This window comes from Taudactylus pleione, unplaced genomic scaffold, assembly GCF_031769625.1.
Source record: "Taudactylus pleione unplaced genomic scaffold, aTauple2 ptg000296l, whole genome shotgun sequence".
Taxonomy (NCBI): Eukaryota; Metazoa; Chordata; class Amphibia; order Anura; family Myobatrachidae; genus Taudactylus; species Taudactylus pleione.
Window position 1 is genome coordinate 4,882,467 of NW_028284698.1, and position 25,284 is coordinate 4,907,750.

General features: G+C 47.5%; 1 protein-coding gene across 1 annotated transcript in view; it reads right to left on the reverse strand.

The window, feature by feature from the left end:
• Positions 1-696: 696 nt before the first annotated feature.
• Positions 697-25,284, reverse strand: part of LOC148511666 (protein kinase C delta type-like) — a 39,283-nt gene continuing 14,695 nt past the window's right edge. The window contains exons 4-9 of the mRNA XM_088482803.1: positions 18,236-18,298; positions 17,725-17,863; positions 11,301-11,444; positions 8,604-8,732; positions 1,397-1,613; positions 697-782 (exon numbers count right to left, since the gene is read on the reverse strand). Coding sequence (XP_088338929.1) covers positions 1,452-1,613; positions 8,604-8,732; positions 11,301-11,444; positions 17,725-17,863; positions 18,236-18,298 — 637 coding nt within the window. The 3' untranslated portion in view covers positions 697-782; positions 1,397-1,451. The remainder of the gene's footprint in view (positions 783-1,396; positions 1,614-8,603; positions 8,733-11,300; positions 11,445-17,724; positions 17,864-18,235; positions 18,299-25,284) is intronic.

The following is a 25,284-nucleotide window of genomic DNA, read 5'->3' on the forward strand; positions in this document are numbered from 1 at the left end:
AGACAGGGATGTGCAGTCATACTCCCTGTCAGACTGCAGAGTTTTGACTATAAAAATGATTAGAACAATACAAAGATGATTGGCAAGGAATGACAGGGGTGAGAAAAATTGGAAGGCAAGGGTTGACTTATGGGATAAAAGCTGGTGGCCAGAGGGTGTCATGGGAGATAAGACAAGTGAGAGAACAGCTGGTAGGGAGTGTGTGGCATGTGACAGAAATCTGGTGAGCCTGGGGGCATGTGAGGGAAATGTTGGTTACCAGGGGGAATATGAACAAAAAGCTGGTGGGTAGAGCATGGAATGTGAGATAGAAGCTGGTAGGCAAAGGGTGGCATATAGTAGAAATATTTGTGAGCAGCGAATGGCTAGTGATTAAATAGATACAGAGCTAGGGCTGGTCCTACTATATTATAGTGATCAATGATCCTGCCCACTATGCCAAAAAGTAAGGGTGTGTAGAGCTAGAGGACTAAGAGAGAGACACCTCAAATTCCTGACTCACCATGCTGTGATCCAGCAGTAATCAGGGAATAAAACTCAGGCCTCACTGATGGACGCAGCACTGACACGGGAGAAGAGGATCCCTGCCTTGTACACCAGCCTTGGATTGCTGTAAAGAAAGGAAGGGCAGTTCTGTGAGAGCACCACCATTCATGTCCCTAACCAAACTATACTCACTAAGTAACGAACTCATCTGACGACCTCGGTGGAATCCTTGCTCCTACTCTTCATGGACATGACGGTGTTCTACTAGCAGGCTCTCACTGATGTTACCAGATGATCTGTGGACAGAACGCACCTTATTACTTATCCTGTCCCTATTCTATTTCTGGTGATACACTCTACAATCATTTACATGCAGCCCTGGCTATTATGCTCTACATGACATACAATAACCCAATCATCCACTGCACTGATCAGTTCCATTTTGGGTACATACCATCTAGAGTACATTACTAGCGTCTTTCATGAGCGCTGTAATAAATTCTCCAGCATTTGTTCCCCCTGGATCATGCACCATAAGGCCCCGTGAAACAACTGATATTGCATGGTTCTCTTGCTTCTTCTGAGGTGTCCGTCCTCTGCTAACATCCCTGACAGGCCTCTTCTCCACACCCCCTGCCCTCAATTTCCCCCATTTTATTATATTTCTTATGCATAACTCAAGCTGTATGTCAGTTTAGGTAATTATCTCAAGACTGCTATTGTTTCTCCATTTGGTCTTCTGAGAAGCCTATTGTACACCTTTCATTATGAATATTGATTATTACTGCTCTTTACATTATTGTTAGTTCTAGCTCCCTTTTTTCTTTCTTTATCCTTCATTCATTTAAAATTAAAATATTCAATTAAACATGTTTACAAATAATAAAATATAAATATATTATGTACATACATGCAGAGACCTCCATTGGTGTAACCAGCAGTGCTGCTGCCTGAGCTCTGTGTACTTATAGGCAGGGTGGCTTTGGCAGGGTTCTCCAGGTGGAGTTGGTAAATGAGAACCCATGAAATACTGCCTGGTCCTTAGATGTTATTGGCTGTTTGCTGGCCTCGGCTGCTTCCAGACTTTCCAGGTGGTTCTTTCTGCATCCAGAGTGAGGAATGGCTGACTACAGAAAGAAGAAATAAGTGATTATTGCATCTTTCAATGTGTAAGATAGAAAAACAGCATTTATGAAACGTCTGTGTGCTCTGTGCCCTCAGGAGAAGCCTACGTAACCTAGAAGAGCACCTTGGTGTGCAGACAGGATAATGAATTTCCAGAGTCACTATAGAAAGTGTAACTATCACTTTACACTCCAACCTCCAACCACTTTATTTCCCCCCATTCAATAACATAAACATTTAGAGGTTTATTTACTAAAGTGCGGGTTTATAGAAGTGGAGATGTTGCCCATAGCAACCAATCAGATTCTAGCTATAATCTCCTAGAAGGTACTAGACTAATTATAAGAAGAATTTGATTGGTTGCTATGGGCAACAACACCACTCTTAAAAACCTGCAATTTGTGGGGGAGATGCTATAAATGTCTTTCTCCCCCAAAGTGCAATATGAAGGCTAAGAAAAGCCCCAATAATAGTGGAAATGTTCCCTTTGCACAAAAGGAAATGCACCACATCCACCCTAATCTCATTTCCAAAATATCACTCTAATGGAGGGTACACACGGTCCGATTTTTTGGAGGATATGAACTATAACAATTGTAAAAATCGCTACATCGTTCATATCGTTGACATGCACGACGAACAATGCGCGTGCCCGCATGTCAGATTTCTGAAATCGACTGTGTTTGCAGTCAGATTTGGACAATTTCATTAATTTAATTACTGTCAGAAATTGTTCATCATTCATCGTTTGTGAAATCATTGGTAAAATAGTGTAAATCGTCCAACGTTGATTTAGCAAGTCTGACCATGTGTATGCACCATTAGAAAGTAAATCTCAGACCTTACTGCTCTGGAAACATAGGAGTGCCAGTGTACCTACTCCCTGCTTCATAATGAGCTCCCTTATTCTGCTCAGTATCTCAGTATCTCTGGCCACAAGTTGGCTTGTGCCAACTTGTGGCCAGGGCGTCACAAGGGTATGCGGGTCGCACCCGTGTGTCACTGGCCGAGGGGTGACACCAATGTGCAGACTCCTCCTCAGTAACAGGAGCTGGGTGCTGCACTGTAGGACATACTTGCCCACTTTTGAAAACTAGTTTCAGGGAGATTATATTTGTTAGTAGAATGCACTGCTCGGGCACCATTGAGGGGACGTGTCAGGCTCCGCCCCAAAGGCGTATCTAGCTCTGCCTATGGGCATATATAATTCCTCTCATGGGTGTATCCTGTAGTGGCAAATAAAAACTGTAGTAGGGTGAGGTGACGGTTACAGCTAGATCCCCCTCATTTTCTGTACCCTGCCGTCATCAGCTACTGTCCAACGTCATTCTCTACCATCCAAGTGGGCATAGAGTGGAAATATAATCTTGTGGCGAGCCACAGAGCCTGAAGCGTGGTAAGCCCACGATGGGACAAGTTTATTTTTTAGTGAACTGTGTGGGCAGGGATCCGCACTTCCACCCTCACTACACGTCACTTCCAGGTACAACAAGAGTAGGTTGTAATAGGTGTAACATGGGCACCACAAGGTTAATAATTATAGCTGCCAGCAATGCCTCCTGCTGGGTGAGGTGACCCTAGCATGGGGGGGAGTGTATGTAGGATGCTGGTTCACAGTGTTATTGGGGGTGTAATAGTGTGACATCGGCACCATAAAGGTAATATTAGCAGCTTTGCAGGGTGAGGTGACCCCTAGTATTGGGGGGGAGAGAGGCAATCACACACATATACATACAGTCACACATTTACACACACACATACATACTGTCACACTCACTTATACACAGTGTCCCCCCTCCCTGTTAGTACCTCACACTGTGTACACTGGGCCTGATTCAGAGCCGGACGCTCTGAAAGAGCGCTCGCTCTGAATCAGGGCGTTGTTTTTTTTTGTGCAGCCTCCTGGCCGCTCGCATAGCTGTGGGTGACCACCCACAACTATTGCGAGCGGCCAGGTGATGGTCACGATGGTCTCGACCATCGGAGCTTGCAACGACACTCTTGCGGTAGGGTCTCGTTCCTGCAAGCCCCAGTGAGCTTCTGGCTATTAATAGAGCCGGAAGCTCACCACTGACATCACTCGTGATGTCGGTGGGGCCGATCCCAAACGGCAGGCATTCTGTCGGGAACGCCTCCATTTGGCCAGCCACTCCCCCTGCCCGCCTCCAAAATGCGGCGAGCTGTCGATCAACATCGAAAGCCACCCTCTTTTGGTGCCATAACTAGCCGGGTCTCGCGCATGCGCTTTTCGGAGCCGGCATGCGCAGTGGCCAAACATCGACCCGCTTGCGAGCGCATAATGAATCAGGCCCACTGTCTGCACTAATCCCCCTCTCCCTCATGCTGCTCATATCCTGCTGCACACACAGTGCCACGCCCCCCCCACCCCCCACACTGCTCGGACTTCCCCCTTTTCCTTTCACTTTTTAGTTTCTGATAATCAAAGGCTGGGGGGCCGATAGAGGTGGGCCTGGAGCACTTACCTCCTTTGTGCTCAACCCCCCCTGCCACCCAATCTGACTTTGTACTGCTCTCCTTTCACACACCCCCTGAGCAGTACAACTATTAATTCCTTACTTGTTTATGCAGAGGAGAAGGAGATGTAGCCACTGCTGTCCCCGCTGTAGCAGGAGGGAACTGATGTCTCTCCCTGCACTTACAGCCACACAGGAGGCTCTGCTTGCTGGGGGAGGAGGCCAATGTTAACCACAACCCCGTGGTGCGTGGCCAGGCATACTGCTGTCAGGTCCCGCCCCTTTCACATCTGGACCTGTGCACACACAGTCTGGGTTTCAGATGGAGCTGTGGGGCGTGCAGGGGATTTAATAGTTTTGCGAGGCAGCGGGAGGCTTGTTAGAAAAACGGGAGACTCCTGCAAGAATCAGGAGGGTTGGCAAGCATGCTGTAAGAAGGGAGCTGGCACTTTGTAACAGACTTGTCTCCGGGGGCAGCCAGCATCTCCCGGGCCCCTGGAGTGACTAAAATGAGGGTCTGGCCCGCGAGGCCATGTCCCCTACCCGCAGAGCCATGCCCATGTCCTGGGAGGCCATGCCCCTTTTGTCACCGCACAGCTTTGCTACATACACAATAATCCTCCTCGCCCCTACCCACACCAGGTGTCACCTCCACAGATGCCACCATCTTGCCCATGTGTCTTGGCGGATATGTTGGTGCACTGGGTGCTCACAGCTGGCTTTGCTCAGTGCAGCGACTGTGTTGTGTTTCACCTGTGTTGTGATCCCAAGGAGGAAATCTTTGTGCCCTGAACCAGCATTTATGAGAATGAAGCCTGCCAATTCATAAAGAAAGAGTGACACCACTCAGGCACAAGGCACTGCTCAAAGCTTCTCACTATAATATAACACCATTTAAGGATGGCATTATGTGCAACCTCAGGGAGATAAGCAAGAAGAGACGAATCTCTTCCTGCTTTCTCCCATACTGCATTGCACCCCAGGCTACTTTGAGGCAGAAGGGTAAAAGATGGCAGTGGACTCTGGGCCTGATTCAGAGGCGCTCGCAAAAAGCGAGCACTCGCTCTGAATCAGGGCGGGCGCTGTTTTTTTAGGAGCGGCCTTCTGGTCGCTCGCATAGCTATGGGTTACCACCCACAGCTATAGTGAGCGGCCATGATGATGGTAGACCATCGCGACCAGCGGGTTTGCGACGAGTCTCGTTCATCACAAGCCCCAGAGAGCTTTCGGCTCTAACAGAGCCGAAAGCTCTCCACTGACATCACTCGTGATGTCAGTGGGGCCGCCCCCAAACGGCAAGCGTTCCCTCGGGAACGCCTCCGTTTGGGCAGCAACCCCCCACTCAACACCGACAGCTCGCCCCCTTTGGTGCGAGATCTGGAGCGATGGATTGCCCATTGCTAGTCTGGTCTCGCGCATGCGCACGACGGAGCCAGCTCCGTCGTGCGCATGCGCTGTGGGCCATCATCGACCCGGTTGTGAGCACTCAGCGCTTGCAACTGGGTCTGAATCAGGCCCTTTGTTATCTACTCGCTAGGTCTGTCCCGACACCCATAAATATATAAATACGGAGATAAAAGACCAGAGAAAAGAGGTGATGCTGTTATGCCGCTCTTCACTTTCCTTTTTAACCACTTGCCTGGCACAGTCGTATCAGATACGAGCACCAGGCTGGGCTTTCCCTGACATGGTCGTATCTGATACGACCAGTCAGAAATGCCCACTAGGCGGCTATGGGAAGCTAATCTTCCCGCAGCCGCCTACATCAGAGGGACCTTCTGGTCCCTCTGCAAGCATGGCAGCCTCGCCAGCATTTCCCGATCACTGCTGGCCACAGTGATCGGGCAACGTTGGCAACCCCCTCCCGGTGCACTGACATTGAAGCAGCAGCCACGGCTCATGTAGCCGCAGCTGATGCTGTGACCCGATCACTGTGGCCAGCAGTGATCGGGCAGCCGGCCCCAGCAGCCACGGCTCTGGTAGCCGCCGCTGCTGCTCTGTACCCGGGCCGCCAGAGGGAGACCCTCCCGCTGCGTCTCCGGCACTACAGTGATCACTAGGTGATCACTGTTTGGTGGTGGAGCAGCAGCGGCTCTGGTAGCCGCCGCTGCTGCTATGTGTCCGGGCCACCAGCGGGACACGCTCCCGCTGTGGCTCCGGAACTACAATGTACAGGAAGCAGCAGCCGAGGCTCTGGCTGCTGCTTCTATGTACCCAGGCAGCCCCCCGCACACTCCCACCCCGGCCTCAGCTCCTCCTCCTCAACCCCCATGATGCCAGTTTTGATAAGGGCCACAATAGTAATATATATATATATATATATATATATATATATATATATATATACGCATGTAAATACATTTCTGCATATATATGTACATATATATATGTGTGTGTATATATATATATATATATATATATATATATGCATATATGTGTGTATATATATCTATCTATATATATGTATGTGTGTGTATATATATATATATATATATATATATATATATGCATATATGTGTGTATATATATATATATATATATATACGTAGCATAGGATCCGGCACTCTCTGTATATAAATTACTTAGGGCCTGATTCAGACCCACTCGCGAGCGGCTGTCCGCTCGCAAGTGGGTCGATGTTATGGACTGAGCATGCGCACGACGGAGGGAGCTCCGTCGTGCGCATGCGCCAGACGCGACGAGCGAAGGAAAGTCCTTCGCTCGTTGTGTCCGATCAAAGGGGGCGTGCTGTCAATGTTGATTGACAGCACGCCCCCTTTGGTGGGCGTGCCGGGGGCGTGCCTCCCTGACGGGGGCGTTCCCACGGGAACGCCTCCCGTCAGAAGCCGGCCCACTGACATCACTAGTGATGTCAGTGGGAGTGATTTTGGCTCTGATAGAGCCAAAATCACTCCGGAGCTTGCGGTTCAAAACCTCAACCGCAGGCTCCGGCTCGCAAATTCGATGGTCGCGATGGTCTCGACCATCGCGACCATCACAATGCATGCTCGTATAGCCTGTGGGTGGTGACCCACAGCTATACGAGCGTCCAGGAGGACGCTCCATGAAAATGGAGCCCGGCCCTCATTCAGAGCGTGCGCTCTGCTCAGAGCGTACGGCTCTGAATGAGGGCCTATGTTCTTGACCTGATTCAATCATAAAAGAAACCAACAATTTTGGAGCTGTTTTTGGAAAAAGAATTTGTCAGTTAAGTGGTTAAATAAGAGCCCTGTGTGTTCTTATAAACTTACTATGAGGGTCAGTGTAATCAAACCTGAAATTGGTCACAGATGTGAATTCAGCTATAAGAAATTATTGTCAAAGTAATAAAAGTCCTTTCTTATATACTGTATGTCCACTTGTAGAAAGAAAACTCTTATAAATGGGGCATATTCAATTGGAGAAAAGGTGCAGGATTTTTGCTACTCAATTAGGTGCAGGTTTTTTTCTATTTTGAGCGCTGGGAGGTTTTTATTCTCGCGCCTCCTCCAGAGCAAGTCTGATTTTTTTTTCCCAAATCAATAATTTTAGGAATAATCAGTGGGACTTTCTCTGGGACCCTGGCAGCACACCCCCTGAGGACTAATTAAGCAATTGGAAGTAGTCCTTAATTACTTACCTTCTGCAGCACTGTCTTCGGCATCCAGCGTCGGAAGCCGGGTCTTATGCAGCAGGGTGAGTATGTCAGTGCGTGTGAGTGTTTGTTAGTGTTTGTAAGTGTGTATGAGTGAGTGTGTGTATATGAGTGTTGTGTTTTCCCCGGTATGTTTGTCCCTTCAAGTGTCTGTGTGCCCCCCATAATGGGCACTGGGAGAACTACATCTCCCAGCAGCCCTCGCTCTTCCCACCAGCCCTTGGAGCCTCCCAACAGCCCCCTCTCCAGTGAGAAGATGAAGGAGAGGCTGCCGGGAGCTGTGGAGACCATCGGAGACCCCTGGGCAGGTAAGTGTAGAATTTTTTTTTTCACGCGGCGCAGGGTTTTCAGCTCTGAAAACCCCGCAAGCACTATTTTTAAATTGGATACCGCAGGTATGCACACTCCCGATACCCACTGTATCCAATTAGAAAAGTAATCCAAAATTGGGGTGCGAGGGCCGCAAGTTTTTTTTTCCATCGGTATACCTCGCGCCCAATTGAATATGCCCCAATGTATCTTGTCAGTAATTACTGTATAGCCCTGCTCACAAGAATATCTTATTTTAAAATTTCCATTTATAATTGTGTAAAAGTAGCCAGGTGGCATATTAGTCACATTGCAGCCTTCTGGCACTGGGGTCATGAGCTACATTTTTAGCCAAGGCCTTATATGCATAGAGTTTGTATGTTTTCCCCAGGTTGGTGTGGGTTTCCTTCCATACTCGAAAGTATTGATTAAACTGGACATGTGTGTGTTACATGGTAGAAGTGACATGTTCACATCTCCTTATATCTATGTGACTGACACTTATACATCATCTGCTGATCTGCATTTAGTTACAGGCTGCCCAGGAGCTCATACAAGTTCTGTGTTATACTTACTGGAGCGGGTATGTATGGGGGGGCAACTTCAAGAGCTTCAATTGAGACCCAGTCAACATGCTGGAAAAATGGATGGTGGCGGATCTTTCCATGCACTCCGAGTCGTCTGGTCGGATCTTTATCGCGCAGCTGAAAAAGTGATTTGTATTTAATTTAGTGACTTTAATTAATACAGCAGACGTGCTCAGCACAATCATGTTATACACATTTCTGCTGCCTGGCACAGAGGAATATAAAGTGATCTGTCCATGGCCACAGTATGATAACACTGAGATTCTATCTGGGGACTGTAGCATGTCTCACATTGGGCCTGATGCAGAGGAGGATGCATTTCATACATCAGACAAAAGTGCCGGATGTTATAAATGTGTGCATGGGTTTGAGACGCACTGTGCAAGCATCATGATGGTTACCGCCAGGGGACGCAGATTGGAATTTCATGGAGACATATACAATTCTGATAGAAGTTCCTGGCCAGTTACTGGGGGTGGCTTATGTCACGAACTGCATTGTAAGATGCATTTACACTGGCACCAGTGGCCATGTACCATCAGCCATGTCCGTTGGTGCAACTGATGTCCAGTCGATGCTGTAATCTGCTGCAGTGCACAAATAGATGCACCATTACAGCAATAGCCGGCCGGTGTCTCAGTAGACAGCCCATCAGCTGCATAAAGTCACAGTAGCCCATCATCATTTCCCACTCCAGGAACACCTAAGCACCAAGTCATTCCTTCCCATATTCCCTGTCATATGTCTGTGCAACAATGGGGGATCAGGTCTGGCTTCATTATAAAGTGGACAATTGTTTAGAAATTTGGAAATGAAATAATTACTCTTATAAATCTTACTAGACAAATATATAGTTATATGTAACATCATGGTGTTCAAGGCCAAGGGTACACAGCCAGAGTTCTTCAAAGACCACACATGTGACCACTAGAAATATGTTTATGGGCTTTGTTAGAATAATTAGTATTTTTCCATATTATCTCACTATACATTGGTAAAAATAGTTTGAGTTTGATGATGTAGTCAGTTGTGTATATACCTCCCTATGGGGGTGCAAGCCATACCGGGTGACATCATCCAAGGGGGTGACACCAAAATAGCAGAGCTGCAGGAGTTATGGATGATGTGTCATACACACTGTGCTGGTGGAGGCTGGAGCTTCCCATTATCTCCTGTTGTGTTGGACAAGCCCCCAGCATGACGAGTATGAGGGCGTGACCTTGCGGTCACGCCCCGAAAATAGCACAAATCTAGGGTGTGGTGTCATGGGGCACAAGGCCAGGCCCCTTTTGCGACTGCAGAAAATTGAGAGGTGTCACCACTTGTTGCGTCACCTGTGATATATATGAGTATATAAGTGTAGCTGGAAACCCAAGGCTGCATACGTGACCTGGCTAGCCACCAAGACTTGCCCGGTAAAGCAGTAAGTGACCAGTATTGCCAAGCAGTGGAGTATCACTCATAGCATCACTCAGCTGTCAAGGTGATATTTTATCAGTAAATGGCATCAATTGATTTTCTATTGCAGCAATGAGTGGTGCATTTTGTATTGCTGCATTTTGATAAATAGCCCTTTATCTATCTTGCTGCATCATATTGTGTATGAGGGAAATATCTCTGATCAGGAATCCAGAGCCACATTTATCAGGAAAATTTGTTAATCTCATGTATTAGGAATGGGATCTCTTAGAGTGGTATCACACGGGTTTATATGCTGCATCTATGCATTTATAAAGCAATGAATTTTAAACATGGCATCACATGAGCAGCAGAGGCGTTTTAAGAGAGGAGGGGGCCCATTGCAGACTCAGTGTGGGCCCCCTCCTCCCTTTAGTGGTGCTGCGGTGTGTGCAGCAGATTCTGACTTAGTGCGCAAGTCTCTGGGAAAATAGCCGCCGCCGTTGTCCTAATACTATTTGCAGCACTCTGGAGACAACAGGTATGTATAAAGACTGTATGGGTGCAGGGTGTGCGGTGTGGGCCCTGTGCCTCTGATGAGCAGCTAATACTGTCTCCAGTGTCTAAAGAAAAGTGTAATAATTGCTCATGTCAAATCAGAGGCATATTTAGAGAGGAGGGGGCCCGTGTTCACTCACCATCCAGGACCTCTTCCTCTCTCTCCGGCGTCCATGGCGTACTGACAGTTTCAGTACAGTCCAGGCACTAGCCTGTGCCCAGAGTCTACTGTGCATGAACAAAATGCCAGGAAAGTGGCCGCTTCGGCTATTTTCCAGGCGTTCTGTGTAGCACCACTCCATCCAACGTGGAACTTCAGAGAGTTAAGTATTAGAAACTATGGGAGCAGGGTGTGCGATGTGAGCCCCCCTGGACCCAGGGCCCCATGTGCCCTACACCCATTATAGATACGCCCCGTGTTAAATGCTGTTTCATAGGAACCCATTTGTGTCTGCCCTTGTCACACAGAGAGGGATATTAAATAGGTCCAAAATTACGGACCTGGCATAATTTCGACAAGTTTGCCTCTTAATTTAAAGCGGCAATCAGTTATATGGCAAAATTAAGTGGTGAAATTATACCATAATCTTGAAACCTATAGCACAGTGATAAATTATATTTTAAATTAAACATCTAGGATTTCCCTCATGCTGTATATAATGTTATACGACATTATCTATAGCCATTAGAATTGTATAAGTTACAGAAATAACGTAATATCTAGGTTACCTTTACAATGATGTCTCTGGCTGCTGCGCCTGGTGCTTTAAATAGCTTACGTTGGAAGGTAAGTCTGCTGGTGATCATTTGGGTTAGGATGACACCAAACGAATACCAGTCAGCACCAGCATTGTAGTTCTTGCCAGACCGCATCTACCAGAAGAGAGATAATAGTTATTATGGCTGTCACCAATCCCTCTCTAATTTACATTCTTTTATCTCACTGCCCCAGTCCATCACTCTATATAATAAGTGTTTATGTGGGGATAGAATACATGGAGGTAGAATAACAATACAATGTAATGCTCCAATTCAGAACACTGATGAGTGACTGTGCAATCTTGTAATCTTATTGGCATGTGCTGGGTTGTATGGGGAAGGCTGCATGTATACTATACAGGCATTACTATTACTCAGCTCCTTATTTCATTATTTATATATCATAGATATTTCCCTGAGCTGGGATATCAGGAATATAATAATAGTTACTGTCTTGTCTCTTACCTTACTCACCTTTTCTTACTGTTTACATAGTAACATCACAAGACAACATTATAAATCACGTGACGATGATGATGGCCATCATTAGAAAGATCCAAATAAATAACTAAGAACTCATTGTCATCCCCTAATAATGTGTAACCAGCACCAGTGCTATAGCCAGGACTTGGTACAGCTAAAGCAGAGGGACCACCAGGGGGTGTGGGGATTAGCTCTCTGCAGTGTTGGGTCACCAGTGATCTTGCAAATACAACTGTAACAACGTAAATCACATGTGAGAACCTGAAGTCTCACTAAGGGCCCGTACACATGTGACGATCAGACAACGATCAGATATCATTGTCTGATCATCCTGCATGTGCTGGATGTTCGATATTGAACATCCAGCAATATGCACCAACCCCCCAAACGATGTAACGACCCACGATCAACTATCGCGGGTCCCTATAGTAAACAGGCTAACCTGCTCGATATCGACCAGGTTGGCCTGCATGCACAGACGATGGTCGATATTGATATCGACCATCCATGCCTGCGCATCGACCATAGTTTGGTCTTTGTAGGAGTTAAAAAAAAAAGGACGATATAAACTATATCGTTATCATTTGCCCCATAAGAGATCTCTGACAATGGCTAATGGGCCTGATTCATAGATGTACACAATGCCAATGTTTCCATAAGTGGAGCAATTATTTGCCACTACGCAGGTACCACGGTACATTACCGTAGTCATACGCTGCCAGTTATTAATCACAGTGTAATTGGCAGACAGGGAGCATCTGGGGGTGACAACAGGAAGTGTCGGCAAAAAACACAAGTGTGTCTCGTCCATTTAGGGGTGTGTTACTTCCTGCCTCTGTGATCCCGTACACAGGTAACATGGGTCCGGCGTCTCAGTTATGGAACATTCTATCTACATATATAATACTAGACTATTTTGTTATTAAACTGTATATTTTATTCATTTTGTTATTTATTAAAAGTTGTCAAATAAAAGTGTTGAAAAATAGTATAATACTCAGGGGCCTATTCATCAAAACATAATTATCACAAGTTCAAACACAGCTCGAAGTCAGGCTGGCTGCGGATTTTACTGCCGTCCCCGTGGGTGTACGATTCGACCCCCCTCCCATCCCCCACAGGTGTTTGACCCTTCCCCCCCGTGGGTGTCCATTCCCCCTCCTTCTCATTAGCCTGCTCACCTGTCTTCTTTCGGTGAGCTGGGCCACATGTCTGCAGGGCTCAGCTCTGGGGCTCGCCAGTGCACACACAGCAGGGAGTTCTGAATAGATTTGTGGCTGCCATGTAAATCTTAACAGCAGGGCCGCTGCAAGGTTTCTTGGCACCCTAGGCATTTCTTAAGCCTTGCGCCCCCCCATCCGCGGATAGCTACACAAACCCTTATACAGTGCCCCTAGTAGTGGCCCCCTATGCAGAGCTCCCAGTAGTGGTCCCCCTATGCAGTGCCACTTATATAATGCCCCCAGTAGTAGTCCCACCTACACATTGCCCCAGGTAGTGGTTCCCCCTATGCAGTGCCCTTTATATAATACCCCCCAGTAGTAGTAGCGCCCCCTGTGGAGTGCCACCAGCACTAATCCCCCTCGTGCAGTGCCCCCAGTTGCAGCCCCCCAGTAGTGCCCCCAGTAGTGATCCCCCCAGCAGTGCCCTCAGTCGTAGTCGTTCGGTGTCCCCAGTAGTAGCCTCCCCCCTGCAGTTCCCTCAGTAGTAGTCGTTCGGTGTCCCCAGTAGTAGCCTCCCCCCAGCAGTGCCCCCAGTAGTAGCCTCCCCCCAGCAGTTCCCTCAGTAGTAGTCGTTCGGTGTCCCCAGTAGTAGCCTCCCCCCAGCAGTGCCCCCAGTAGTAGTCGTTCGGTGTCCCCAGTAGTAGCCTGTCTCCAGTAGTGCCCCCAGTAGTAGCCTCCCCCCAGCAGTTCTCTCAGTAGTATTCGTTCGGTGTCCCCAGTAGTAGCCTCCCCCCAGTAGTGCCCCCAGTAGTGATCCCCCCCAGCAGTGCCCTCAGTAGTAGTCGTTCGGTGTCCCCAGTAGTAGCCTCCCCCCAGCAGTTCCCTCAGTAGTAGTCGTTCGGTGTCCCCAGTAGTAGGCTCCCCCCAGCAGTGCCCCCAGTAGTGATCGCCCCCCCAGCAGTAGTCCCAGGAAATCACACACATAAAAAATAAAAAAAAACTCCACTTACCTTAATCCCCTCTCCGGCGTCCGCTCCTCTGTACCCCGGGCGGGCCTGCTCCGCATTATGGGAGAGACGTCATGACGTCTCTCCCATTACCCACTGCAGGAGCCGGAAGATGGCTCTGGCAGTGGGCGCAGCAGCAGCCGATGAGAGTCTGTCTGACTGTCATCGGCTGCTAAAACAAACACACAGCTGCCGGCGGCTGTGTGTTTGTTATACTAATAGTGTAGTGAAGACGGCACTTGTGTGCTGTCCACACTATCACCCTGCAGTGGCCGGCACTCTTAGGCAAATGCCTACGTTTGCCTAGTAATAGTGCCAGCCCTGCTTAACAGGTTGCTGAGTAAACAGCAGTCTGTGAAGGTTATTGGGGGATGAACACCATCTCAGGGTGGTGGTCAGTAACACCATCAAGTTCCTGAAAAAATGCTTTTTCGGAACTTGATGAATAGCCCCGACACTTACTTTTCACAAAAGTATGTGAAAATGTTAATTTTCACATGATTTTGTGAAAAATAAGGATGATGAATAGGCCCCTCATATATAACTAAGTTCAAAATGCCATTAATACAGCAGTTATATGGCCTGTCCACACATTTACAATCCAATCATTCACTTTGGTTTTTACAGGATTATTAATCAGGTGTGTATGGAAAATAATACATTCCATGCAATCAAATGTAGATAGTTACTTCAATCAATAATCTGATTGGTTTAGGTGAGAATGCTCTATCCAAAATGATTGTTGCAGTTATATCACTACAGTCCTGCAGACCTCTATCTTCTATTACATACATATTGTGATGTCTATTAATCTATCACTCATTTTTAATTTATCACCTGATGAAAACAATCTTAGTGTAATGTGCAGGGCCGAATTAAGGGAGGGGCAACATGGGCGGTCGTCCCGGGACCCCCACACACAGGGGCCCCCACACAGGGTCAATGTGACGCTGCCGAGAACAGGTGTCCTGCGACACCTGTTCCCGGGTTAAGGCTCCGCAGCAGCAGTGGCTTTTCTACGGAATGCAGCAGCACAGTCAGTGCTGCTGCATCAGCTTTTGTCTAGGGAGGAGAGGGGCCAGCCGGCTCCACACTAGCGACTGCAGGGGGGTTTCTGAGTATCTAGAAAAAAACCCTGCTACACCAATTCCCCCCTACAGTGACTGGCCGCATAGGGGGCAGAGCCAATATGCAAGCTCCGCCCCCATATAACCGAAAATCACAGCATTACATCACGTGGGCGGGGCCTTATGAATCGAGGTGTCGGGCCTCTGTTGCAACCAGGACTGGTCCTGCAGCAGCTGCTGCATCAAGTGAGGGTATGTTTGAGTACTGTTTCAGTGTGTGTATGTGTATGTATGTATGTGATTCTGTGTGTATATGTGTCATGGTGTATATGTGTTGTCTTAATGTGTGTGTATATATATATATATATATATATGTGTGTATGTGTTAATGTGTATATGGGCGGGATGTACTAAAGGAAAAATACGGTAAAAACCCCTTTTTTGGGGTTTTTACCGTATTTCCATATGTGCTAAGCCCCGCCCACCCTTTTTTCGGCGCGTAGGGTAACACCAGAAAAACCTGGCATTACCCTATAGAAGCCTATGGGCTTCATCCCGGACCCCGCACCCGACACTTCGCCGCCGCCCCGCCGTCGCCATGCGCTGGCCCCCACTCACCTGCTGTCCATGGTCGCTGGCCCGCGCTCCTCCTGGGTCCTCCATCTCCTCCTACTCCTAATCTTCTTCTGGGTGCGGGAGGAGGAGGAGCCCGGGGCTTCCTGCACATGTGACCAGCAGGAAGCTCCCGGGGCTCGGAGGGGATGGGGTCCCACAGAGACCCTGTCACCAGGCGTCGGCTGCTTCGCAAAGGGCAACTCTTATCGCAAGAGCTGTCCTTTGCGATACTAATCGCATATGTTAGTAGATATGTGATTAGTAAGGTTGCGGTAACTGGCGGAATGGTCACTGCAACCTTAGTACATCCCGCCCTATATGTGTTGGAATGGGTATGTAATGCCAGCTGTCGGGATGCCTCCCGTCAGAATACCGACAGCGGCATCCCGATGATTGGTATCCAAACGGGTCGGGAAAGTATACTTAGCCTCTCTACTTCCCCCCTTAACCCTCCCCGTTTTGTGCCTAACCCTAGCCCACCCCCAATAGGGCCTAACCCTAACCACCCCAAAACCTAACCCTAATTACGCTCCCGAAACCTAACCCTCCCCCCAGACTTACTAATGCTAAGGACACCCCAGACTTACTTCATTCGGGCACGCGTCCTTCAGTGTTCCGGCGTCAGGATTAAATAGGTGTCAGCATTTCGACGCCTATCTTAAGTTCCTATCGGGGTTTCCTTGTCGGTATACATAACTACATCCCTATGTGTAAGTGTGTGTATACTGTTTATATGTGAGTGTATGTTTTATATATATGGTAGGCATCCTGGATCTTCAAACTGGATACGGTTTCCCCTAGAGGGTTAAACGAACGCATATCATGTAACATGCTTTTATGAATGAAATTCTTTGGAATCAGTACATCATGCATATATTGTTTGCTCTAAATTTATTATACTTTTGAGCTATTATAATACAGTATATTTATATTTAGTTACATATGTGAAAATCGTCTTTGTGCTACTTATATTTTCTATACACTATTTGGCATTGATATTTGTTTTTAACAAATTGATTGATTTAAACCTCTTCTTTTCAAACTCGGTTTTTCTAATCTTGTCTTTTTCTGTTCTATCTTCACGTGTTCTCTACAGGCAGGTCAGAGCCGGGCAAGCGTCTAAGGTTTCCATGACAACCGCCGAGAATGTGAGCTGTTGCGTCATCATGATGCGCTGCTTACTCCCTCCGGTTTTGTGCACCTGGCGGCCCTGCCTGGTCTACAATCACTTCCATGGTGGGGATATAAGGTAAGGTGACTAATTGTCTCACTTCTTATGTATTCCTGACGACGGGGCTTGATAGCCCAGAAACGTTGAATAAATCTACACTCTGATCGGAAGTCCTGCAGCATTTCAGTGATTTATATATATATATATATATATATATATATATATATATATATATTTAGGACTCCCCTAAAGGCTCCATGTGGGGCTTTCAGGGGGAAGGGAAGGGTAGGCTTTGTGTGGTTTGGAGAGGGCCCACACCATTTAGTTGCCCTGGGGCCACCACAAGCCTTAATCTGGCCCTGGTAACGTGTCTACAGTACACATTGCCTATAAATGCATTGTGACATCTTGCTGCACGGCTGCAATGGTGCTTTTTATCAGGAGACAACACGTGCTGGTCTCAGCTTTCAGTTTTCCTGGTGAGGAGAAAACATTACCATGTACAGTATGTGTCAGTATAGAGACAGATTCAATTATCCGCAGGACTTACCACATGCCTGCAGCTCCTGGGTTTAATGCTCAGAGCTATTTAATTACTTACCAATATCCACCAGCAGTAAGCCCGCAGCTCATTTATAGCCTGTCTAATTTGAGATGGTAAAAGCAGCTGAATGACAGCTGTAATAGGAATATTACAAATGTCCTCTTATGATATGGAAACTGTTGTATGAAATCTCAGTTTACTTTCCTCATTATTGGATACTTTGTAGGTGTAATGTACAGGTGATGTTACAGTGTGCCTTTTGTAGCCATATTGACTTACACCAGGCTTCTCTATGAAATGTGAGTAGTTACATGAGTAACAGTAGGAAATCCTGTGCACCTCACCTCAGGAGCGATGTAGCCACGTGTTCCTGCGTATCCATTGGCTGTTCTGTCTCCCAGCATGTTTTCAATTGCAAGACCGAAGTCTGCAATCTTCAGATGACCCGTTTCAGCAACTAGAATGTTTTCAGGCTTGAGGTCTCTGTGAAGAAAATACAATCTTTGTATGCACTGAGACTATTGGTCATACCATTAAAGCAGATATATTGGCCATCTACTATGCTGCACAGCCAATGCAATATGTCTATGAATGATGTCGTTCACAGACATATCAGAGGTACACACCTGATGACATGCTCGTGATTTATCGGTCATTCAATTGAACAGCGGATATAACGCCCAGTGTGTACCCAGTATAAGATGTAGGTGGAAATATGTGGCAATGAATAAAAGTATAATATGTAAAAAGTAGAGCGCAGGCAGACCTGATAATAAATATATCACATTCTGCATATTACAATCCATACTTATATACTTATATTATACCATTGTTATAGTGTAGCTTTATACTTACCGATGGACTATGCCCTTGGAATGTAGGTATTGAACCCCACATACAATCTCCGCTCCATAGAACCTGATAGAAAGAGAATAAATCAATGTTTCATTGTTAGGATGCTTACGTAATGGCACAGAAATTTCAAGTCAACACTCCCTATGTATTCTGACCATGTCCCTGTCATTTGTTTATATTTACTAACTAATTTCTCTTTGGTGATCCCTATCACTAATCTAACAGTATTCACCTCGCTATATGATCGGCCAACTTGCATGCCCGCAGGCAAATAGCACCTTTCTAAGTGATCAGCTCCACCCCAGCTCTATCCTAATTGGATGGTGTTATACCCATGTGTCCTTCTCCCTGCATCTGACAGCTGCCTCCTTTCCTATATAAAGCTGACTCGCCCCACTGTTCTCTCTGACCTGCCTAATGGAGCCGAGCCTGAGATCTGGCAACAAGAGTGAGAGCAGAATCTCCTCCAAACACATGTGGTGAGTAATATATGTATACATTACTATAGGGACATTCCTCATCAGGTGACAAATGTAAATTACCTTTCTGATTACTTTTATTCTCAGCACACATTTATTACTATAAGAGTGTGGGCCTGATTCAGAGCCGGACGCTATTTGCGCTCACTCGTTCAGAAAAAGGGTCCGGATATTTAAATAGAGCGCTCGCTCTTTGCGGTGTGTTGACGCCTCTATGTCTGAATGAGCGAACGAAACATGCGCTCGCTATTTTTTAAAAAACGCCCCCTGGCCGCTCGCATCCTACGTCATCTCCGCTATTTTTTAGATTAATCGAGTACATCGAAAGGCGTATGAACCGCTCACAGTACTTGTGGTAGGATTTTCCTACCGCAATCATGCGAGCAGTTCAGGCTAAAAGACAACCAAGTGACGTGGTCGATGACGCTGCTTTGTTAATTATGCACACCCTTAAAATGCCCGTTTTGACCGTTTGGCACGCCTGCGTTCGGATCTCCACTCCCCGTTTTCAAGCACCTTTCCCTGTTACAACTCACAAACGCCTCATCCTGTCACTCAAAATAGCAGGCATTCACTATTTTGCGAGCACACAATTTCCGACCGCAATGACTGGTTCGCGCATGCATATTACAACCCATATGCATGCGCAGTTGTGCGAACATCGCTCGGAGCGAACGAGCGGCCGCTTACGAGCGGCTCTGAATCAGGCCCTGTGTCCCAAATATACATCTCATGTAGCTTTTGCTTTATAAGTGTTTGACAATGTAAAAATGTGGGTAATATTGGCATTGGTGAGCATATGATTCTGAGTGGGACCCAGCCGCATCCGTGTGTGCGTCTTTTGGTGGTCGCCCATTGGTGACTTTATGCCAATGATGCTACAAAGTCCTTCCCTGGTGTACACCTGTGCCTACGAATGTGCAAGGACTGAGACACCCACTGTCAGCGCCCGTAATGCTGAAATACAATTGGTCATACCACTGACACTGGCACCAGCCCTATGGCAGATGCAGTTTCCCCATCCGAGTACGGCCTCCTATATGAGCGGCTGAGCTGGCAATTTATGACTTTTAAGGTCCATCGACAGCCTGTCCAATTACTTTATTTCATATTATTCACGGGAGTTTTTAGTTTTTCTTGCTAGATTTCTACACATTTTATATGTATATGTGTAATTATTTGTAATATAATTATTTTTAATAATATTATAAATAATTACACTTATACATAGAAAATGAAATATCAAATAAATATATTTATACATGTTTTCCTTTTTCCTGTTTGATACACCAGCGCCTGGCATAATTCTCCTGGTATAAGTGGTTGTGAGTCTGTGTACACAACCATTTTCAATGACATGCCCATGACACAATGGCACACCCATGACCTGCCCATAGCACACACTCATGACCCGCCCATGGCACATCCGTGGCATGGCACGCCCATGACATCTTGTTTGTGACATGCCCATGATGACACATTGATACACCCATGACACACCCATGAGACGCCCGTGTGACATGCCCATGAGAAGGGCCATCTCTGTGTATGCTCTAAGCCACCTCCCTGTCACCGCCCAGGAACGCCAACTACATTGGCAGCACATTTCTGAGACTGTGTCTCCCGTGCCCCTCAATTGCAGCTCTGACCCTGTGCGCACACTATCTGGGCACATGCGCAGTGCGACATAGATTCATGCACAGAAATCGGCAATGTGTGCAACTCAGAGTTAGGCCCTTCATATTCTCAGGCTAGGATCAACATATTTAAACAAATAAATACATTTTGCTTAGAACATAATATAATTTGTTATACCACATGGCAGGGCCGAAGCTAGGATATCTGTTACCTGGGGCAAGGCAGTAATTTTGCACCTCCTCCCTTCATGTACCTGGATTTGTCCTTGCTCCTCCATAAGGCAGTGCACTAGTCAGACGTCCCTGGTATAGTGACTTACATTATTTCACACACCATAATGCCCATTACACATTATGCCACACACTGTAATGCCTATTACCAAAGTGCCACTTACATATTTGCCCCTGACACCATTTTATGCCCCACAGATAGGCTTCTAATTACTTTTAAATTACCTGCTCATTGTCAGGGGTTTTATGCTCGATGCCAGGGGTTTCATGCTCATTGCCAGAGGTTTCATACTCGTTGCCAGGGGTCTCATGCTCGTTACCAGGGGTCTCATGCTCGTTGCCAGGGGTCTCATGCGTGTTACCAGGGGTCTCATGCTCTGGGTTTCATGCTCCTTGCCAGGTGTCTCATGCTCGTTATCAGGTGTCTCATGCTCGATGCCAGGGGTCTCATGCTCGATGCCAGGGGTCTCATGCTCATTGCCAGGGGTCTCAAGCTCGTTGCCAGGGGTCCCATGCTCTGGGTTTCATGCTCATTGCCAGGAGTTTCATGCTCGTTATCAGGTGTTTCATGCTCATTGCCAGTGGTCTCATGCTCGATGACAGGGGTCTCATGCTCTGGGTCTCATGCTCGTTGCCAGGGGTTTCATGCTTGTTGTCAGGGGTTTCATGCTCATTGCCAGGGGTTTCATGCTCGTTGTCAGGGGTTTCATGCTCTGGGTTTCATGCTCATTGCCAGGGGTTTCATGCTCGTTGCCAGGGGTTTCATGCTCTGGGTTTCATGCTCATTGCCAGGAGTTTCATGCTCGTTATCAGGTGTTTCATGCTCATTGCCAGGGGTCTCATGCTCGATGCTAGGGGTCTCATGCTCAATGCCAGGGGTTTGATGCTCATTGCCAGGTGTCTCATGCTCGTTGCCAGGGGTTTCATGCTCATTGCCAGGGGTTTCATGCTCGTTGTCAGGGGTTTCATGCTCGTTGTCAGGGGTTTCATGCTCGTTGTCAGGGGTTTCATGCTCGTTGTCAGGGGTTTCATGCTCATTGTCAGGGGTTTCATGCTCATTGCCAGGGGTTTCATGCTCATTGCCAGGGGTTTCACGCTCATTGCCAGGGGTCAATGCTCATTGCCAGGAGTTTCATACTTGTTGTCAAGTGTTCCATGCTCATTGCCAGGTGTTTCATGCTCGTTGTTAGGGGTTTCACACTCGTTGCCAGCGGTTTTACATCTCCCAGCAGCACCAGCATTCCCGACGCTTACGGGAATGCTTGCTATTCCCCCCTAGTTGCGGCCCTGCACATGGCTAGGTGTAAGGAGGATAACATAATATAATTTGATATACCACATGGCTTGGTGTAAGGAGGAGAACATAACATCATTTGTTATACCACATGGCTAGGTGTAAGGAGAAGACGATAACATAATCTGATACACCACATGACTTGGTGTAAGGAGGAGAACATAATATAATTTGTTATAGTTATACCACATGGCTAGGTGTAAGGAGGAGAACATAACATAATCTGATACACCACATGACTGTTATGGCTCAGGTCAGATAATTGGGTATTAGTCCTGCTACGGCCTTGAGGGCTGGTATATCTTGGCTAGATGCGGCCGAGTAGTAGCCCTGAGGGCTGGAGGTGCCTGGTCAGCTGTGGCCTGTGGGCAAGTAGGATGAAATGCGGCCTTTGGGCCAGTAGCAGCCTTGAGGGATGGAAATGTCTGATTGTTAGTGGCCTGTGGGCTGGTAAGATGAGATGCGGCCTTTGGGTCGGTAACAGCCCCTGCTAGTTGTGACCTGAAGGCCAATAGGATGAGATGCGGCCTTTGGGCCGGTTATAACAGTCACTGGATGCAGTTGCAGTCTTTGGACTGTGAAGCAGCCTTGAGGGCTGAAGGACTTGGCAAGGTGACGCTGGGGTGCGCTGAGTGCCGCCGGGGTGACACCAGCGATAGTACACTTGATGGCGTACTCTGGATGCTGAAGTGCTCTTAGTGCCGCCGGGATGACACCAGCGATTGTACACAAAATTGCGTACTCAGGACGCTGAAATGCGCTTAGTGTCGCCGGGATGACACCAGCGACTGTACACAAATTTGCGTACTAAAGAAGCTGAAGTGCGCTTAGTGTCGCCGGGATGACACCAGCGATTGTACACAAATTTGTGTACTCAGGACGCTGAACGCGGCCTGCGCCGCCTGGATGACACAAATGGCTGGAGACAGGAATGTGGACCGGATCGCCTAGATGACACAAGCGGCCAGTAGTACTATTGCGGACCGTGCCGCCTAGATGACACAAACAGCTGGCAGTACTATTGTGGACCGTACCGCCCAGATGACACAATCGGCAAAAACAAGGAGGCTGACTAGACACAGGTAACTCGACTGTAAACAGGAGACCACACTGGAACCGGAAACACGTGGAACGCTATCACCGGCATGGAGTGAAGGGCTGGCTGGAATTTAACAGAAACAGGGCCCAACCAGAGCAAGTCTCCCTAATGAGAGATTAGTGAGCACCTGGGCTGTGCAGAGACAGGAGAATCAATCAGTGGGCACCTGATAGTGCACACAGACAGGCAGTAATTAGTGCAGAGGCTCAGCAGCAACCAAGACTGGAACTTCAAACAATATGCTGCTAACCACAGATCCAAACAGGAGGAAGGAGGAGACTTCAGCGAATGCTTGCCCAGTGCTCACCCCGCACAGCAATGGCAGTGCGGCGGCTTGTGATAATTACTAGGTGTGAGGAGGAGCAGGGGTGCCGAGAGGGGGAGGAGCGGGTACAAATTGCTCGGGCTTGCTGGAGGGGCCCGGGTTCGGCACCGCTTCCCCCCCTCTTACATCACGCAGCAGCCCAGCACACACTGCTGTGTGCTGGGCTGCCCTGGAGACTGCTTGCGGCTGCTGAGAAACAGCCACAGCAGTCTCCGACAGTATGCCTGTGGGGGGAGCGATCAAGCTGATCACATCCCCCACTGGTTATGTGCCGGGCTGAGGGGGCTCACTGCACCCCCCCTCACCAGTGCGCAAGTGGTGCTGCAAAACGTTTTCTTTATTTACTTACGGGGGTGTGACCACACCTCCCGTGATTAGGCCACGCCCCCTTTTTCCGAGGCCCAGCATGGCTCTTGACAGGCCTAAGGAGGAGAACATAACATAATCTGTTATACCACATGGCTAGGTGTAAGGAGGAGAACATAATATAATGTGATACACCACATGGCTAGGTGTAAGGAGAAGAATGTTTTAAAATCCCAAAAACCTTGACGGTTTAAGATTGTCCACACACAATTTCAAAGATCTCAGTGCAATCTTATATTTTTAACCATGTTTGTTAATATTAGCACATGAACATTTCTGATGCTGCACTATATTGCAGTCACTTATCAAACATCTATATATAAAAAAAAAAATGTTGACAAATTTTATGCAAGTGCAGTGAGAACTGGAGCAAGGCCCTACCCGCCCTCCCCTCACTGGTTGCCACATACACAGCCTCTCACCCCCTTAAGCATTGTGAAGAGAGAGAGGGAGGTGAGAATGAGAGGGAAGTAAGATATAGGGCGGAATTCAATTCTTTGTAGCCCCTATCGCGCCCGACGGAGCTATTCAATTCTTGCTCCTGTCGGGCACGATGAGCTGCCAGCGCTACATTTCAGCTCGCAGCCCCAGGGGGATGAGAGCTGAAATGTGCGAAAAGTGACATGTTTGGGCACCCAAACATCACTTTTCACGATCGCGCCCAGCACTTTGGTTGGGTTTAGCTGCTTTACGCGGCTAAACCTGACCTCTATGAGCACGATCAGCACGAAAATCTTAAACAATTGCATAGCGGCCCGCAATCTCCTGTCTCTTTAGACGGGAGATGTGGGCCGTGAATACAATTGAATTCCGCCCATAGAAGTAGGAGGGGAGAGAGAGGGAGGAGGAGAAGAGAGAGTGTGGTGGGGGAGAGAGAGGGAGGTGAGAATGAGAGTGAGGGAAGAGAGATATAGAGGTAGGAGGGGGAGAGACAGGGAGTGAGAGAGGAGGGGAATAGAGGGAGGAAGGAGGGTAAGAGATATAGATGTAGGAGGGTGACAAAGATAGAGAGAGATAGAGGGAGGAGGGGAGATAGGATGGTGAGAGAGAGACAGAGGAGGGGAATAGAGATATCGATATCGGCCCGATATGACTTTTCCGGCCATATCGGAACAACATATCGACAGAATCGTTCAGTGTGTATGGCCAATCTGCACGCTCCCATGGTCGTTAGCGATATCTTCTGGTTGGCCCTGCTGAATGGCCAACCGGACGATATCGCATGCAGTGCCATGCAAGGTAATGAAGAACGGAACAAGGTATAATTCCGTCCTTCATTACATAGTTTGATGTGTACCATGGATATGATATGTCGGCCCATCGGCTGCCATATTATCTGGGTACACATCGCTTCAGTGTGTACGCAGCATAAGACTTAGCTGTGATCAGTGGCTTGTTTGCACACTTTGATAAAACAGCTTTACAATTATGTCACAGCTGTTGTTCCCGGATAATATTACTGATATCCCAATTAACATAGAAACATAGAATTTGACAGCAGATAAGAACCACTTGCCCCATTTTTAAACATATTGTTACCTCAACCCTTATTGAGCCTTACTTCTTCTGAAGGATATCCTTATGTCTATCCCATGCATGTTTAAATTGCTCTACTGTC